This window comes from Oncorhynchus masou, chromosome 12 (assembly GCF_036934945.1).
Source record: "Oncorhynchus masou masou isolate Uvic2021 chromosome 12, UVic_Omas_1.1, whole genome shotgun sequence".
In the NCBI taxonomy this organism is placed as follows: Eukaryota; Metazoa; Chordata; class Actinopteri; order Salmoniformes; family Salmonidae; genus Oncorhynchus; species Oncorhynchus masou.
Genome location: NC_088223.1, coordinates 36743906 through 36763017, shown reverse-complemented (window position 1 = coordinate 36763017; position 19112 = coordinate 36743906). Strand labels below are relative to the sequence as shown.

General features: G+C 43.3%; 1 protein-coding gene across 1 annotated transcript in view; it reads right to left on the bottom strand.

Moving 5' to 3' along the window:
• LOC135549089 (POU domain, class 2, transcription factor 2-like) overlaps window positions 1-19112 on the bottom strand; it is a 46647-nt gene that overhangs the window by 13324 nt on the left and 14211 nt on the right. Inside the window, exons 2-3 of the mRNA XM_064979148.1 lie at window positions 918-983; window positions 166-200 (exon numbers count right to left, since the gene is read on the bottom strand). Of these exons, the coding sequence (XP_064835220.1) occupies window positions 166-200; window positions 918-983 (101 nt within the window). The remainder of the gene's footprint in view (window positions 1-165; window positions 201-917; window positions 984-19112) is intronic.

The following is a 19112-nucleotide window of genomic DNA, read 5'->3' as shown; positions in this document are numbered from 1 at the left end:
CCATCATTGAAAATAAGAATTTGTTCTTAACTGACTTAGTTAAACAAATAAAATACACTTATTCAAATATTCATATTACAACCTTAGAGCAAACAACAAGAATATATCAAATAAACAACAACATTCATTATTTATATTCAATGAAATTAAATTGAGATGACAAACCTGATCATTTGCATCGGGACTGTTCCTCTCTGAGTCTGGTGAGATAAAAAGAGAAAGACAGAGAGACATGGGGTGAGAAAAGAGAGAGAAGAGAAAATGAAAAGTGCAAGATTGAATTCTAATAACCCCGCAATGATCTACTGCAAATGCCTCAGGCTGTAGTTTGAAATAGGTTACTTCAAATGTCAATTACTAGCATTCCACATCCTAGCTGTCAGCTAAATCTACTTAGAAACATAGGTGTGCCACGATATGACTCTGAGCAGTGACCTATAAGGAGCTATAGTGTCATGTGCATAAGTCATACAAACAGGCTGACTAAAACATTCTCATTTTCTGTTTGGAAAATGTGAGAAACGTGATCAAAGTAGAAGATTTGCGGTCTGTTATTGTGGGTGTTTTCTGTCATAGGGCGGCAGGTACCCTATAGCGGTTAAGAGCATTAGGCCAGTAACCGAAAGGTTGCTGGTTCGAATCCCCAAGCTGACTAGGTGAAAAATCTGTTGAGGTGCCATTGAGCAAGGCACTTAACCTTTATTGCTGCTCTAAGTCGCTCTGGATAAGAGCATCCTCTAAATGACTTAAATATGAACACATCCAAAAACAATACATCAGAATTAGCCCACTCTTACCAATCAATACGAGAACACAGACAGATGTAGGTACAACCAACATACTTTGATTCAAACATTCATATAAAATGATGATAAATAATATTAAAGCAACACATAATGCAGTCTCAAAATGGTTACCTGTGCTCTCCCCTGGAAAGTCTGTCCCAGGCGTCTCATCCTCTGCTGGTTTTGACATCCTGATATCTGCAGGGGAGAGAGGGAGGAGAGAGGGAGGAGAGAGGGAGGAGAGAGGGAGGAGAGAGGGAGGAGAGAGGGAGGAGAGAGGGAGGAGAGAGGGAGGAGAGAGGGGAGGAGGGAGGGCGGAGAGAGGGAGGAGAGAGGGAGGAGAGAGGGAGGAGAGAGGGAGGAGAGAGGGAGGAGAGAGGGCGGAGAGAGGGAGGAGAGAGGGAGGAGAGAGGGAGGAGAGAGGGAGGAGAGAGGGAGGAGAGAGGGAGGAGAGAGGGAGGAGAGAGGGAGGAGAGAGGGAGGAGAGAGGGAGGAGAGAGGGATGCAGGTCAAATATAACATGTTTCCAACAGAAGAACATCCCCAGCCCAGCGTATATGGAGGAATGAAGATGAGAGAGTCACTGGGAGAAAATCTCCCTCGTCCTTTTTTTCCCCCCTTCCCTCCCTCCATCCATCTCCTCTTCTCCTTGGCTCACACAGTGGCTTCCCGAGTCAAGAGTGTCACAGGGCCATGTTCAGTCTTACGCAGTAACGCATGCTATGCACCCAAGACGAGAGAGAGAAAGGCCAAAAACAACATTTCCATCCGACTGGATTAATGAACACAAATGAAATGGTTAGGAGACCTGGCACGAGGCTAGGTGGCACAGACAAGTCTATTCAAATCTCCCCACCATAAATCTAACTAATCTGTTTGTAATAAATCAGCGTTGGTAACGGAATGTGATTTTCTGGAAGGTAAATTGCAGCATGAATAACAGTCATATGTTTTTACAGAATCGGACAAATAAACGATTTCATGTCAAACATAAATGTGAAAGTGGTGTTCAAGATTTCCAAATACATTACACATAATAAAGGCACAATACAAATGATAATAATACTTGTTTCACATAATTGGAAATAGGAAAACTTGAACTCATTTCATATAGAATAGGTCTACATATGTGGGAATGTCTGTCAAAAACCTCGATCATTTAATTGTATGTCCAGGCAAATGATTACAACAAGTATTTTTTTTTTGTAGAACATACATACACGCTTTTAACAGAAATGTAGTATGCTCCAAAATTAGCCTTATACCTTTGAAATACATTTTAATTTGTTTTAATCAAAACTATACTTCAACATTTGTCTTGAATAGATGAAAAAACAAAGGTTTAGTTTGACCTACAATGAATGACACAACACGTTTTCATGAATATTTGAATAATTATGTATGATGGAACGTATGCCATTTAACAAGCTAATAGGCTATGCTTTTTGCATGCATGTCTTCTAAGATTTAGTAATAGTCTATCTACACTTGTTTTAATTGCAGAATAGGCCTACCTATGTTATAACAACTGCAGCAATTGTGTTTCAAATAATCATTTATTTTAGACCTTATGAACCTAAAATGAACCTAGTTAGTGTCATGGAAAACAACTCCGAGATTTTCCATTCGATGTTTTTACCTCTAATCTAAATATCTACATTTGAGTAGACAAACGTTTAACCTAGCTGTTACGAAAGCATAAAAACTTGAACAACAATGATACAATTTAAGAGTTACCTGGGTTATCGACATTCATGAGAAAATACAAATATTTATCGGAAGCTTTGGTATGGTAATGTCCTTCCTAACATCAAGTCATAGTTGTATATTTGCGCGACTCATTTTGCATACCTGCAGATATCCTCAAGCCCGTTGATTAATTTCTTGCCATTTATTGGGCCAAACAAGGAGCCTAAATAGTTTTCACAAGGCTAAAGTGAACGCACTGTTTCATTACATTTTCGGGATCCAAAAAAAAAAGCCTACTTAAAGAGGAGGTCAAATAGATTGTCTACAGTAATATAAGCTTCTATGCATATAAGCGAAACTTTGAGTATCATCCACCCACCCTTTCATTCTCTGTAGGCCTACCACTTCTAGGATCTTTTTCTGGATGTCTACATTCTTCCACTCTCAACACGAACACCATGGTGAGTCACAGGTTTAGCCTTGTTACAATTCCAATGGCTCTAATTACAATTATAATAGACTTATAATTATATGAAACAAAAGTTGAGCGTGCTGCTCTAAGTAAACACAATCAAACTGCAAAAGAATTCCAGTAGCCTAGCCTGAAATCAATCTCGCTGATTCATCCCCATGTTTAAGCGGAAACAATTTATGGCAGTTGGGCAAATTAAGCCTACTCTGAAATTTTTATTTTACTGATAACAACGAAAAATAAAATAAAAATCAGTAGGTCTACTTTCTGATTCCTCCCCTATCTGTGGGTGAAAGGCATGCAATAGGCATACTACTGTATATGGCTGCCTGTTCATAGCTCATTTATTTTTTTGAGAATGTGACCAAAGCATAGTTCTGATTTGTGCTTTTACCATAATGTCAAGCCCTGCCTCTGACCTGCTGTGATTCATTGTTATGGCTCATCCTACTACTTGACATACTTGACTTTCCATCACTTGTCTTCATATTGTATTGCCCCGATCCCCAGAAAGAGAGTGGGTGTTACAGAATATCACAAAGACATGCTAATACACACTGCCAAATACACAACGCCTAACAATGGTTATACACATCTAGAAGTAGCTGTGAAATGTTACCCTGGTAGCCTGTACATACATGAGTCTATGCTTTACGTGCGTATACACACACACACACACACACACACACACACACACACACACACACACACACACACACACACACACACACACACACACACACACACACACACACTTTGGTCTTCCTCAACACACACACACACACACACACACACACACACACACACACACACACACACACACACACACACACACACTTTGGTCTTCCTCAGGAGAGACAAACTGACATTTCACTGCAACTATGAGCGGCAGAGCTCGTTTTGATGTTCACTAATTAGCTGTGCTTGTTACTGACGGCAACGCTAATTAACTCCCAAAGCCTCCACCCCAGGAGAGACCATTAACCAGTAATTGGTACAAGATGAAGAGCGTAGTACTTACCTGGGAATCAGACATTATTGTTCACCATAGCCACCATCTTACAGCACATAAAGGATTCTTCTGTGCTGACCTCCCTGCTTTTTGGGGTCTTTTTTCCACATTCACGCGAGGCCTAAGATGTAGCTCACACAAATCATGCAAATTGAGCATTTAAATCTATGGATATGAATATAGCTATAGCTGAGCTTGAATATTCAAATGGGAAAACAAATCAATCCTACATGTGAATATTAGGTCTCTTGGGGGGGTCAGGTTTGAGCTCTATTCTACATGCTAATATGTGAGTTTAAAAAGATGGTGATCATGAGCAGTACCTTATCACCTCACTCTTAATTCACCCTCCTCCCACTAGGACTGCCTTCACCCTTTCACCCTCCCCCTCTTACACCTACCTTCCTCCTCCCCCCACATCCTTTAACATAGGTAGTGCATGAGCGAAGGAAAGAACACTAGAAAGAGAGGGGGATATTGGAAGAAATATGACAATGCAGGTTGTGTTTTGAGGGGAGAGCGGAAGGGGAGGAGGAGGGCACATTGTTCGGATGTAAGTGGTATATTGCCAGAACTCTAATGACAAAACTCTAAACTGATAGCACTTGTAATGCCTCCTATCTTATGTCCAGAACCTTTGATTGTGCATTCATGGAGGTTTTCACACATCTTTCACCCGTGAGTCATTCATGGAGGGTTTCACACATCTTTCACCCGTGAGTCTTTCATGGAGGGTTTCACACATCGTTCACCCTTGAGTCATTCATGGAGGGTTTCACACATCTTTCACCCGTGAGTCTTTCATGGAGGGTTTCACACATCTTTCACCCTTGAGTCATTCATGCAAAATCAGTTTTCTGTAAAATAGCATGAGCACACAGGCTCACCATTTAGTCATTTTAACTACCGTTTAAATGAGAAAAAACCCGCACACCGTTCTTGCTAGTTTCACTGCTCTTTATTAAGCTCTGAGAAAGTCTTTGAGGCCGATACGTAAAGCTTATTAAAGAGCAGTGATACTATCAAGAGCAGTGTAGGGGTTTCTTCTTTTTCTCATCTTATTCAACTGTTACCATGCACCTGCAACAAAGATAGCTCAGATGTGCAAGTGCCTTTTGAATTGACCATTTAATCCAATAGCAAAAAACACAAGATACACATTTCAAAATTGTTCTTTTTGAATTGCAATAGAAAGAGTAGTAGATGGTAAATATAATTTTCCATACAGTTCTTGACTATAACTTGACATTAAAAAAATAAAAAAATCTATCCAAGGGCAGGTTGTAAACATGTTGAGAAATCTGTCAGTCTAGCAGTTTCATTATCCTTATACGGTACATTACATAGGGTAAATAATCAGAAATAGGGGTATTGTAAAAGCTACTGTAAAAATGTATCGCGGTGTTGTATGCCATTTCTGCCCCGTGCAACATTTTACAAGATCAGCTTTTCTACGTGATTTTCTGATACAGTATCGCCTGTCTCTCTGCTTGAAATTCATCAGCTTACAATATATCAATGAAATTCAGGTAATGAAAATATTGTTATATACAAACCAGGTATTTCTGCAGTGCATTTTACATTACACTATAATTCCAAATTGTAGCATCATAGAGAGTGACTCTTTCCACTTTGTACTATTGAAGCACACTGGCTGACGGAGAATGAGGATGTCGTATTTACTGCCACATCCATACATGATTTGGTTGTACCTTCCAACATAAATTGATGTCAAATTGATACAGTGTTCAGCAGCTATCAAACTACACACTTTAATGAGGCACTACATCATTTGTGTTCAGCAGTAATCTGTTTCGAGCAGTTTAATTAAGGGATAGTTCATTCCATAGTAAAGAAATGTCAAAAATTCTATAACAAATTTAAAGCAGGCGCCACAAAAAAAGATTCCCATTTTGAAACTGTAACTGTGGTATCGACTGTGGTATTTTCCGACGCAGTGATTGCAGAATAACTGCAGTGTACAGAATAACTGCACTTTAACTGCATTTATACTGCAATATTACTGCAGGGAAGAAGTGTGTTATTTTGGACACAGTATTTGCAGCCTACTGCAGTTATACTGTATTCTAACTACAGTTAGACTATAGTGTACTGAAGTTATACTGTATTCTAACTACAGTTACACTATAGTGTACTGCAGTTATACTGTATTCTAACTACAGTTAGACTATAGTGTACTGCAGTTATACTCTATTCTAACTACAGTTAAACTATAGTGTACTGCAGTTATACTGTATTCTAACTACAGTTAGACTATAGTGTACTGCAGTTATACTGTATTCTAACTACAGTTAGACTATAGTGTACTGCAGTTATACCCTATTCTAACTACAGTTAGACTGTAGTGTACTGCAGTTATACTGTATTCTAACTACAGTTAGACTATAGTGTACTGCAGTTATACCCTATTCTAACTACAGTTAGACTATAGTGTACTGCAGTTATACTGTATTCTAACTACAGTTAGACTATAGTGTACTGCAGTTATACCCTATTCTAACTACAGTTAGACTATAGTGTACTGCAGTTATACTGTATTCTAACTACAGTTAGACTATAGTGTACTGCAGTTATACTGTATTCTAACTACAGTTAGACTATAGTGTACTGCAGCTATAGTGTATTCTAACTACAGTTAGACTATAGTGTACTGCAGTTATACTCTACTCTAACTACAGTTAGACTATAGTGTACTGCAGTTATATCCTATTCTAACTACAGTTAGACTAGTGTACTGCAGTTATACCCTATTCTAACTACAGTTAGACTATAGTGTACTGCAGTTATACCCTATTCTAACTACAGTTAGACTATAGTGTACTGCAGTTATACTGTATTCTAACTACAGTTAGACTATAGTGTACTGCAGTTATACTGTATTCTAACTACAGTTAGACTGTAGTGTACTGCAGTTATACTGTATTCTAACGACAGTTAGACTATAGTGTACTGCAGTTATACTGTATTCTAACTACAGTTAGACTATAGTGTACTGCAGTTATACTGTATTCTAACTACAGTTAGACTGTAGTGTACTGCAGTTATACTGTATTCTAACTACAGTTAGACTATAGTGTACTGCAGTTATACTGTATTCTAACTACAGTTAGACTATAGTGTACTGCAGTTATACCCTATTCTAACTACAGTTAGACTGTAGTGTACTGCAGTTATACTGTATTCTAACGACAGTTAGACTATAGTGTACTGCAGTTATACTGAACTCTGACTGCTATCTTTTTCCGTATGAGGTTACTTACAGAGCATTAACAGAGCAATAAAGGTAAAAAAATTCGGAAAGTATTCAGACCCCTTCCCTTTTTCCACATTTTGTTACATTACAGCCTTGTTCTAAAATGGATTCAATATTTGTTTGCGTCATCACTCTACACACAATACCTAATACTGACAAAGCAAAAACAGGCACCCCAGCAAGCACAGTGGATCAGGACCAATTCTGGCTGGGAGTCGGGGCGCTCGGCTGAGAGTCAGACTCGGCCGACATCATGTGGCTCGGGCCGATTCCGGTGGGAGTTATCTGGCCCAAATGTTTTACTTGGGGCTCGGCCGATTCCGGTGGGAGTTATCTGGCCCAAATGTATTACTTGGGGCTCGGCCGATTCCGGTGGGAGTTATCTGGCCCAAATGTATTACTCGGCCGATGGGGCTCTGGCCCAAATGTATTATTCTCGGTGGGGAGTTATCTGGCCCAAATGTTTTACTTGGGGCTCGGCCGATTCCGGTGGGAGTTATCTGGCCCAAATGTATTACTTGGGGCTCGGCCGATTCCGGTGGGAGTTATCTGGCCCAAATGTATTACTTGGGGCTCGGCCGATTCCGGTGGGAGTTATCTGGCCCAAATGTATTACTTGGGGCTCGGCCGATTCCGGTGGGAGTTATCTGGCCCAAATGTATTACTTGGGGCTCGGCTGATTGGGGCTCCTCTCTGCCAGATGATTTCATGGGCTGCTTTATATAATTAACATTTCATTTTTTTTAAATCTCCAGATTTCTCATTGTTTCTGTGATTAAAAAAAGTGCAATTGACATTTAAATGAAATTCTTTAAGAGTCCTGTGTAGTATTTTAGTATTTTGTTACCTTGTGCAATGCAATTGATAAGCATTAAAAACTTTGTGGATGGAGCCTCCCGAGTGGCGCAGTGGTCTAAGATATTGCATCGCAGTGCAAACTGCCTTGCTACAGATGCTGGTTCGAGACACGTGCCGGCCGCGACCGGGAGACTCATGAGGCGACGGAGAATTGGCCCAGCGTCGTCCGAATTAAGGGAGGGTTTGGCAGACGGGATGTACTTGTCCCATCGCGCCGTAACGACTCCTGTGGCGGGCCAGGCGCATGCACACTGACATGGTCACCAGGTGTATGGTGTTTCTTACAACACAAAATGTTTTTTTGTGAATGTGTATAATTTGTATGTATAAAATGTATAATCGTAATATTTAAAATGACTAAATCGGGTAATTTTGTATACATTTATTTAAATTTGCATCGGGCCGCTTCTGGGGGATTCTGGTAAGATGCTGGCAAAGTTGGCTGAATTCCAGTAGACGATTCAATCAGTTCCGCTCCCTTGGAAGAGGGCCGCTTCTGCGCCAAATTCTCATTACTAGCTGGGACAGATTTGGTGAAGGATGCAAAAAAAATCTGCAGCATTGAAGGTCCCCAAGAACACAGTGGCCTCCATCATTCTTAAATGGTGCAGCACTCCACCAATCAGGCCTTTATGGTAGAGTGGCCAGAGGGAAGACACTCCTCAGTAAAAGGCACATGACAGCCCGCTTGGAGTTTGCCAAAAGGTACCTAAAGGACTCTCAGACTATGAGAAACAAAATTCTCTGGTCTGATGAAACCAAGATTGAACTCTTTGGCCTGAATGCCAAGCATCACGTCTGTAGGAAACCTCGCACCATCCCTATGATGAAGCATGGTGGGGGCAGCATCATGCTGTGGGGGTGTTTTTTAACAGAAGGGACTGGGAGACTAGTCAGGATCGAGGGAAAGATGAACGGAGCAAAGTACAGAGAGATCCTTGATGAAAACCTGCTCCAGAACACTCAGGACCTCAGACTGGGGATGAAGGTTCACCTTCCAACAGGACAACGACTCTAAGCACACAGCCAAGACAATGCAGGAATGACTTCGGGACAAGTCTCTGAATGTCCTTGAGTGACCCAGCCAGAGCCCAGACTTGATCCTGATCGAAGATCTCTTGAGAGACCTGAAAATAGCGACGCTCTCCATCCAACCCGACAGAGCTTGAGAGGATCTGCAGTGAAGAATGGGAGAAACCCCCAAATACAGGTGTGCCAAGCTTGTTCGTCATATCCAAGAAGACTCAAGGCTGTAATCGCTGCCAAAGGTGCTTCAACAAAGTACTAAGTAAAGGGTCTGAATACTTATGTAAATGTGATATTTCAGTTGTTTTATAATTTATTAGTTTTTTATTGAACCTTTATTTAACTAGGCAAGTCTATGTTTATTTTTAATACATTTGCAAAAAAAAATCTTAAAACCTGTTTTTGCTTTGTCATTATGGGGTATTGTGTGTAGATTGATGAGGGGGGAAACAATTGAATCCATTTTAGAATAAGGCTGTAATTGTAAGAAAATGTGGAAAAGGTCAACAGGTCTAAATACTTTATGAAGGCACTGTTGATTAAATATGTATACAAATTAAAGGAGTGATTTGGTGCAGTGAACAATTGCCTTTGTGAATTAGTTTGTTGTACTCAGTCAATTGAAACTGCTTAGTTTTGAAACATGAGCCATTTTGATGATCTGTGTAGATTTTTGTGCTTAGAGTTGTGAAAATGTACCACAAACTGTATTAGGGCCAGTATCAAGTTCAAGGTCTCAGAAGGAGGAAGGAAGGAGGGAGAGGTGGTTTCAGAACGTACAGAGTGGGAGAACGAAATTGAGAGGCTGGGCAGAAGAAGAGAAAACAGCAAGCCGAAAGAGGAAAAGGAAAGAACGGGTGAAAGTGTCGCAGTTGGAAAGTGCTTGGGTGGCTGCTGGAAACTACTAGTCATACAATGAGAAATAGCCTGCCGCCCGCCTTCACTCACCATGCGCTCTTTCTCTCTAATTTTCCAATTTCTTACTCTCACAGTCGCCTATGTAGGCAGATATGTGTGTGTGTTTGAAATTTGGACCAGAAATTCAGTTTCGTTTGAGAATCTGTTGGATAAGATTAACAGGGCTTGAGGAAATTGCAGTAGCTAAAGACCGCCACATGGTGGCAGCACTAACCTGCTGATTCTAAGGAGGGGCTGAGTGACTGCTGTAGGCCTGCTGTGGTGCTTCACTCATCATCATCACACTATATTTTCTCATAACAGCACATAAGCTCTCACCTTTCAACTACCTTAGATTAAGTTGTATTACATATACTCAATATTGCCTGCTTCTAGCATGGTAAAAGCCCGGACAGTCTGTAACTCTGAAACTCTCAAACACAGCAAAACACTGCTCACTGTTCAAAGTCTATGATGCCAAGCATGTGGTTCAAGTTCATTGCATCTCCACAAGATTTATATAAAAAGAGGAGATGGAAATACTGGAAGATGACAGATATAAAACTGCTTTTATGCGCACTCACCATCCGCATTCACACCTCATCCACATAATACACGAAAAGAGTCCACGTAAACAGTGTTTTTAACAGTCATACCCCATCATCACTCCTGTTGCCAGGGGTCCTAGCCCCCCCCCCCCCCCCCAGCCCATCTCTATATACCTCGGCCAGCAGGCTGTGAGGGTCCCCAGTCTATCAGTGCTAATGGGAGTGGGGGGCCTCTCGGCAGATGATGTATCTGTCTTTAGGCAGCGCGGGGCTCTGACAGGGGACGAGGCAGGGGAGGAGAGGGATGCCCAGGGTCACTGTCAGGGAATTAGGAGGAGAGGGGGAGGGGATAGGAGGGAGGGTGGCTGTAGGGGGTCTTGCTCCATCTCGCTCACGCCTGTCAGGGGACAGACGGCGCGTGGGTTGTGTGTGTGGGGGTGGAGGGGGTCAGTGTGAGGGGGTTCAGGGGCAACAGGGGGGCCTTTTTGGGGAGAGGAGGAACCAGGCAGGCGTGTGGATGTCAAGAGGTCAGCCACATGGCCCCGACCAACAGCAAACACCCTATACCACCCGCGCCTCCTGCCTCGCTCGGCCCTGGCCCCAATCCCCCACCTCTCTCTCTCTCTCTCTCTCACACACACACACACACACACACACACACACACACACACACACACACACACACACACACACACACACACACACACAGGACTCATCTGGTGGACCCTCTGGGGGGCCCTGTGGTCTATGGGGCTCTAGAGACCACGCTCACTTGCGCCCTTCCCCCACAGGACCAAATGTTACTGCTAACTGCTATTCCCCATGTATGCACTATCACTGTCCTAGGGACGTATAGAAAACTGTTCTAAGAATTTCAACAGTCAGAGAGATCGGTAAATCAGTGTAGAGGCTTACTGAGTTGCATCTGAGCAGGCCCAATGAGGAGATGGAGAAAAAGACATGACCGTTGCATTATCCACTGACAAGAACCTATACCGCTACTGCTGTACTGCCAAGCTGCCTCACACTGACACACAAATGGCCAATGCAACTCGGTACATGCTTTTCTTTTCAAAGTCCCTCAAGGAGTTGGACCCACTACCTGGTTATATGTTGACCTGGTTTACAGACAATGGAATGGAACAATGGCTGGTTTTGCAGTGGGGCGCTAAAGGTTTCTCAAGACATACGGTCAACCACACGGACATACAGGAGGGAGTTGACCGTAAGTGGTCAGGTTTGTGAAGAGGTGTTGTTGGTAGTTGATGACCACACACGCACACATTCAACAATTTCTACTACTGCTTTTCACATCTTCAGCTGTAAGCAATTGCGGATGTTGTATATTCATTTCTGTACAAATTACGAATTTCTGTAAATAGATTCATCTCTGGAAAAAAATATATGAATTTCTGAGGATATACTACTGGACAAAGATTGATGCTGCATTAAGGCCACTTTGTTGCAGACTTGATAAGGTTAATCCAATCAGCTTGGATTGTAAAGCAACATTGACAGCTGCTCATCTTTCACTTTCTCCCCTCTCAATCTGCACCTATCACTGCTCTCCTCTGCTACGTTCTCTCTTTTATTATCTCTCGATCCCCATACCTCTTTCCATATCTCCTATTCATCCCCGGTACACAGAACTAGAGGGTGCAGCATCTTTGGTCAGCAGCGGCGGTCATGACATCACTGGTCAGCAGCGGCGGTCATGACATCACTGGTCAGCAGCCGCGGTCCAATAGGACACATGGGCCCGTTGCCAGGCAACAGCAGTGAAAGATCACTGTGTATGCGCGTGTGTGTGTGTGTGTGTGTTTGTGTGTGTGTGTGTTTGTGTGTGTGTCTGTGTGTGTGTCTGTGTGTTAATCATTAAATATAAGTATGTTTTTCCACCCTATAGCCCAACTCATTGAAAGGCTTGAATAGGAAGAAAACATAGTGCTGAAAGGCATAAATGTTGTTTAGACTTTCTGAGACCTTTGTAAGGTGTCGGCACATACTTGAATGGCATTGAACACGTCCTTAAGGACCAATACAGTTTTATCTACAGTTAAATAACTGCGCCCTTCTTTTGTTTGTCTCTGACAGCAAAGTTGAATGTCTTTCAGAGTCTTTCAGTTGCCCTCAAGATTGAGTGTGTGCAGATAGGCAATTATTTGTGCAGATGTATGTTTGTGTGTGTGTGTGTGTGTGTGTGTGTGTGTGTGTGTGTGTGTGTGTGTGTGTGTGTGTGTGTGTGTGTGTGTGTGTGTGTGTGTGTGTGTGTGTGTGTGTGTGTGTGTGTGCGTATACGAGTGTGTGTGTGCGAATGCTTCTCCGGAGTGTTTATTATATCCGATACAGTACCTCTTTCTCGCACCACATATGTCTGGGCCGATCGATCCCTCTGACTCCCGACAAGACAATAATCGCAGCTCCCTCCCTCCGTCTCCACTGTTATTACTGATCTCCCCAGGGAGTGAGATGGAGGGATGCAGATAAACAAAGAAATGGAGGGAGAGAAGATGGGGGAAATAGCCACTGCGTGTTACTTTCCTCTCTTTATCCCTTCCTCCGTTGGGGTGGACGACTGGACGCAAAAAAAAGATAGAGCGAGGAAGGAAGGCTGGTGTTGGGGCAGTGGCGGGGACAGAATGGAATGAGGGATGACCAGAGTATTAGAGAGAGAGAGAGAGAGAGAGAGAGAGAGAGAGAGACAAAGAGAGGGACAAAGAGACAAATAAAGAGAAAGAGAGAGAGTGCAGGGGACTTGGGATGAAGGGATAAAGAAACAAATTCACAAGGATGGAGGGGTCTTTGGAAAATGGAGGAAGAGATGGAAAGGACAGTAGTGGAAGTAGTGCATTGGGCTTTTCCAATAAAAGGTGGGAATGACAAAAGGAAGAGGGAGTGACAATGAGAGTAACAAAGACACAGTGGCTCTTCCGAATAGAGAGGGAACAGATAGGACTCAAGAGAATAAAATGACAAGACAGACAGACCGACGGACATGCAGTCCAGAGAGAGCGAGGGAGGGAGAAAAAGAGATCTGGATTTGGCCAAAATGAAAGCCTAAAGGCCTTAGGTACAAGAATGTCTAGTGAACTTGAACAACACGGAACAAAAACGTAGGCATAGAAGGGCCAGAATTAATAGAACAGGTTCCATTTCTATGGACATAAACTGGGCTAAACGGCTGTGAATATCCATCTGAATGACAAGTGGGAATGAAAGCGCGGACAGACAGACAGTCATTCGACATGACAGCGCCTCCTCACTAACCAAACAACGTTATCTACAGTAGGCGTTGTGGTCGGCGTGAGATTGCTCGTTTACAGGTCTATCGATTAGCCGAGACTTAAATTGGCTCTCAATTAAAGAGAGCGGTTATTTGACCTCTTTATCCCTCCTGTCTTCCTCTCTTCCTGTCCTGTTAAATATTCCCCCTTTCCGCCCTCCTTCCTCCCTCCATCCATCGGCACATCCATCTCTATCAGTGTAATACCAATTTCCTCCCTTCCCCCTTCCTCTACGACCATCACTCTATCCCCTCTCTTCTTTCTTCATACACCTCCCTTTAAAACCTCTCATCTCTCTTCGCTCTCTCTCCTTCCCTCCGTCCCTATTTCCCTCTGCGTTTCACCTTTCCTTTGGGCCCACACTTCCTCCGTTCCTCTCCTTCTTCCTCTTGATCAATCTCTTTAAAATAACAATGATGAATTGTTGAGTCTATTTATTCAAACACCATTAATTATATAATACGGGATGTGGGTGAAGAGCCGTGAAAAAAAACAGAGGGGAAAAGAAGGGTCTGAAAGAAAAAGAGAGAGAGTGAGAGAAGAAGGTGGTGGTTTGTGGTTGGGTTGAAGGGGAGAGGGGAGGGATGGGGGGTTAGGAAATTGGTCTGGCTAGCGGAACAGCTTTTCACCCCTCTCGCCCCCCCCCTCCCTCCCTTCCTTCCCCATTCTGCTTTGTATTCTGTGGAGATGACAGGGAGAAAGCTTTATTGCTCTGAGTTTGTATCGATCGGGGCCCCTCACAGGGGTTGCACCGACCCGCACGCTCCAGAGGCACTTTCGCAATGGCCGATGCCTCCGCTCTGCACTCCCGCCCCCCTTTCTTCCCCTCACCCCTCTCTCCTCTCCTCTCTCTTTGGCTCGGCTCTCTGGGGGATTCAAATTCGCGTCTCCCTACTTTCAGAGGTTAAGAGGCAGAGCGCCCAGCTTTTTATTTACCTAACCGCACTCCAAACACTACGCCCGAGTCACACACATGAACCTCAGACGCCAGAGAATATAAATGTGAATGAAAACACGAGTATAAGTCTCCAGATATTCCCCCCACTGGTCTCCCATATTCTCTCTGTTCCGTCCCTCCAGTCAGATTTTTGAGAGTCTACCAAGTGCCAGTAAAAAAGAACCCCAGCAAAAGCACCAAAAATATATAGAAAATAGAAAAGTTAGTTCTAACACTAAATACATCTTTTTTTTTTTTTTTTTTTTACACGTGTAAACAGATACACGTATTTCTGATGAAAGATGCTAGATTCGACCAGTCGCAACAACGCAACACGCAACTGGCATCCTGACGAGAAATTCAGCAGAAATCCCTGAGCTTGAAGCGTGACCGCTCACGGTTGGACAAGGGATAAGAGGAGCAGATTCTGAATTTGGGGATAAGAGGGGATTCAATCGGCGGTCCAACAAATTCCCCGGGGAGTGTGATTGGACGATTGGGCCTCTTGCAAAGTCGCCGTGTGCCCTTGGGCCTGGGATTTGGACCCACGGTTCCCTGAGGCAGACTCTAGCCAGACTACACCGTCTCGTCGTTCAGTTAACAAACTCCATTTTGTGGAAGGCGAGGGTGGGGGTTGGCGGGATGGCTGTTTCTGAGGGCCATACTTCCATTTGTGGCTGTGACAGTTGCTGGCCACAGCCCCCCCCCCAGGCAAATATGGCTCTTATCTCTCTATTTTTACCTTCTCTCCATCAGCGGACCCTCTGACCGTCTCGTGACCACTTATGTTCCCTCACCAAATGACACACGCAAAAAGGCCCTTCTCCCCTTCGATAGTGGATGTCGTGTTGCCATGTCGGCGCTGTATGGTCGTCAAGCACGGCAATTTTTAGCCAAGGACAAAAACAATGTGTCTGAGTGTGTGTCACCTCGGATTCCAGGTCCTATGGAAAATACACTGCTTGGTTCCATTTGGTCAAATCCTCAGACTGGCAAATTGTTTCGAGAGAAGGCTTGTGTACTTCTTAAGTTTTGACCATATTAATACTTACGAGGTCAAATGCAAATGTATCAGACAACAACAACAACAAAAATCTGTTTGAATTATCAAACATAATTGATTCAATTATTTCTGTCGATTCAGGCTCTTACAGAGCCAACCAATAAGCATGATTATATAGTTACAGATGTAGGATCTTAATTGGATCACTCTGTGGAGGAGAACATTCCTGCAATTCAGGAAATGTTCTCAACTTGTCGTGTATTTGAGGTTTAAAAAGGCTTCTGAAGTTTGTAATTTCCGCTTGATTTTCCGTTTCAACAACTGTATCAACTCCTACAAAAATGTCCATGAATTATAATCCACATAATAATTCCAATTTCCTGTTGCTGCAGGATTATTTTTCTGCTGTAGCAAACTGTCTCAAATTAACATCCTATATCTGTAATGACTAATGCAATAGGAGAGGATGTAGGAATAATCTAGCTAAATTCTCAGATGATGTAAACAATTACTAGTTATAGCTTGAAACAATGACAAAAATATGTTTGAAGCATTACCATAAAGGCTTCAACACGCTTACAAGATATAAACACTATACCCGCAGGCTAAGGTAAGGTAAGTAAAGTGTTACCATGGTTTTTCAAACATATCGATGCATGTATTTTCATCTCTTCAATCCACATCCCTGGAAATCCATTTTGTCAGGAAGAGAAATTGTCAAAGTGGAACATAATTGTGTAAGAATGCAGCAACTGCCCATTTGAGCAATCATACAATCGTACAATTACCGATTGTACGACTCAAAAAAGGTTTCCTTATATACCGGTAGTCTGTGTAATGCTGCAGCAATTGTGTGTGTGTGTTCGTCTTTTGTACTAGTTGAAACCGCAGGGGAGACTATAACAGTGATAACGTTGATGGAAAAAAGAAAAAAACAACTTCATATATAAGATAGAGGATTGCACTTTTTATAAAACAACAGGGGGGGGGGGCATTTACAATACAGGAGTATAGAGGATTGAAAGATTTGTGTGTGTACACACATGCTTGTGCTTGCGTTCATGTGTGTGTCCTGCCCATGTGCCGCGGCTCTAGGCATGCTGGACCAGCACAGTGTCATGTTCATCTAGGACCATTTAAACACCGCTGCAATGAGGCCCGAGTGGCTGGAGAGACCTTCGCGTCCCCGCCTGACCGCCATCTCACACCACTGACCAGTATAAATTGGATCAGGGTTCGTTCACATCGCAGGCGGCAAAACAAGAGAAACAAAATGGCCGCAGTGGCTCTCCATCGGGTCTCTCTGTTTCTCTGTCGCACTCAAGTTGTTGAGCGGAGTGAGAAGAAGCAGAGATCACAACAGCTGGGGGAGAGAGAACAGGATAGGCTTTGGATTTGAAATTGTGTACAGGAAGTGCAACCTGCAAAAATGCGAGTACAGACATATCTACAGTGCGTAAATAGATTCCACTCTATAATGTTCCCTGAGGTAGTTCTTTTCCATTCATGCATTTGTGGATATAGCTGCATAGTTGTAGTTCCATATGACATTTCTATAGGCCTATTCAAACCAAATATGCTAATAGGTTGGCGCGTACATTTGTCACATTTTCCACTTTGTGCGTTCATATGTGCTCTCGCTCTGTATATTTTGGTCTTGAATGCCATACCTGATGTATGTTTGGAATGTCCATAGCCTTTCACATTCTGTACAGATGCCCGTTGCATGCTACTTATTTCAGGGTTTTGTACGTGGCGTGCTGGATCACATCACTGCCCAGTGTGGAGTCTAGCTCTTTTGACATGATTTGAGGCGCTTTGTGTAGAAACCATGTAATTACAGTGTGGCCTTGCCCCTACTGTATAAAGCCAGCTAGGTAATCCTTCTAGTGCATGATTGGGCCCACGCTAGTCGATGTATTATGCACATTTAGTTGGACTTGCAACACAGCATGTGTCTTGCCTTTGTCAATGTGAGCAAAGAGTACATCAATTCGATCATTTTTCTTTAGGACTTAAAAAATATAAAATATTATTGAATTGTAATGCAACTTGTTCAGTGAATAAGTGTGTGACTGACAGGGAAACGTTTATCGAAGGGCACAATGCCGAGCCAAGTCCGGTGAAAGAAAAGTCAACAGTACACATGCGAATCACAGCAGAGTCCATTGACACGTACCAAAGCAATCACGTAGTCTATTAACATGTTCTAGGCTTGATGGGGGGCAAGCGTGCAGAGTAACGGCCGGGGCCGCGTCATGGGTGTGTGTGTGTGTGTCCACGTGTGTGTTTGTACTCACAAAAGCCACGTGTTCGTTGTGTTTACATTCGTAGAAGGGGCACACGGGGCAATATCTCACGCCGATCAATGAACGAGGGAGCCGGGGGGGGCGGGGGGTGGGGGGAGAAAATCGGTAAGGAAAGCAGGTTATCTCCTGTCATTAATGGAGGGATTCCCAGGCGAAGGGAAGGGGGGGGGGGGGGGGTGCGGAGGGGAAAGACCTGGATTCATTGAGAAAAAACACAGACTGTTTGGCATCGGGAGAAAGCAGACAATTATCTGTATTGATTAAAGCCAGCCAGCCAGCACAGTGAAGACGGAAAACTATGACTAGATCAATAGAGAGAGGGGGAGGGAGGGAGGGAGGGAGGGAGGAGAGAGAGAGAGAGAGGGGGAGGGAGGGAGTGAGGGAGAGAGGAGAGAGAGAGAGAGACAGGACAGGGGAGTCGGAAACAGGGAAGGTTGAGAGTTTGAGGCGCAACAGTTGCGGCGGCAGAGGGAGAAAAAGTTGAAATGGGAGCAAAAGAGGGGAGGGCACGGGGGAAACAAAGTGTCAGAGTTTGTAAAGCTGATCCAACACGGATGATGCTGTCTTATTTCCACCCCTCGACTCCACCCCTGTTGATGGTAAATATCTCAGACTACAAGACCCATCCCAACACAGCGAATCAGAAAGCAGTGAACTTAACACATTGAGGTCTTTTTTTCGGGTAGTAAGAGAAAAAGAACATGGCAACGGCCCATGGTGAGGGGTCAAGCTGATGTACTACAGTACCCATAATGCTCTGACAACGCATCCGTTGTTATCGTAGTAAAGATGACGCTGGAATGAACGGAGTCCTGTCTGCTAAGAGGTGGGATGATCTTCCTACCAATATGCAGTGAAATGCCTCCTGAGGACCCTGGAGATGAAGTGCAAAACAAACACTATCGTAGTAAAATAAATAGGAATAAACACATTGATAATGGAGTACGTGACCAAAATGAATCCTCTTTACACTTCAAAATATTTAGCACTCAGAAAACAATTATTTTGTGCTGAGTTG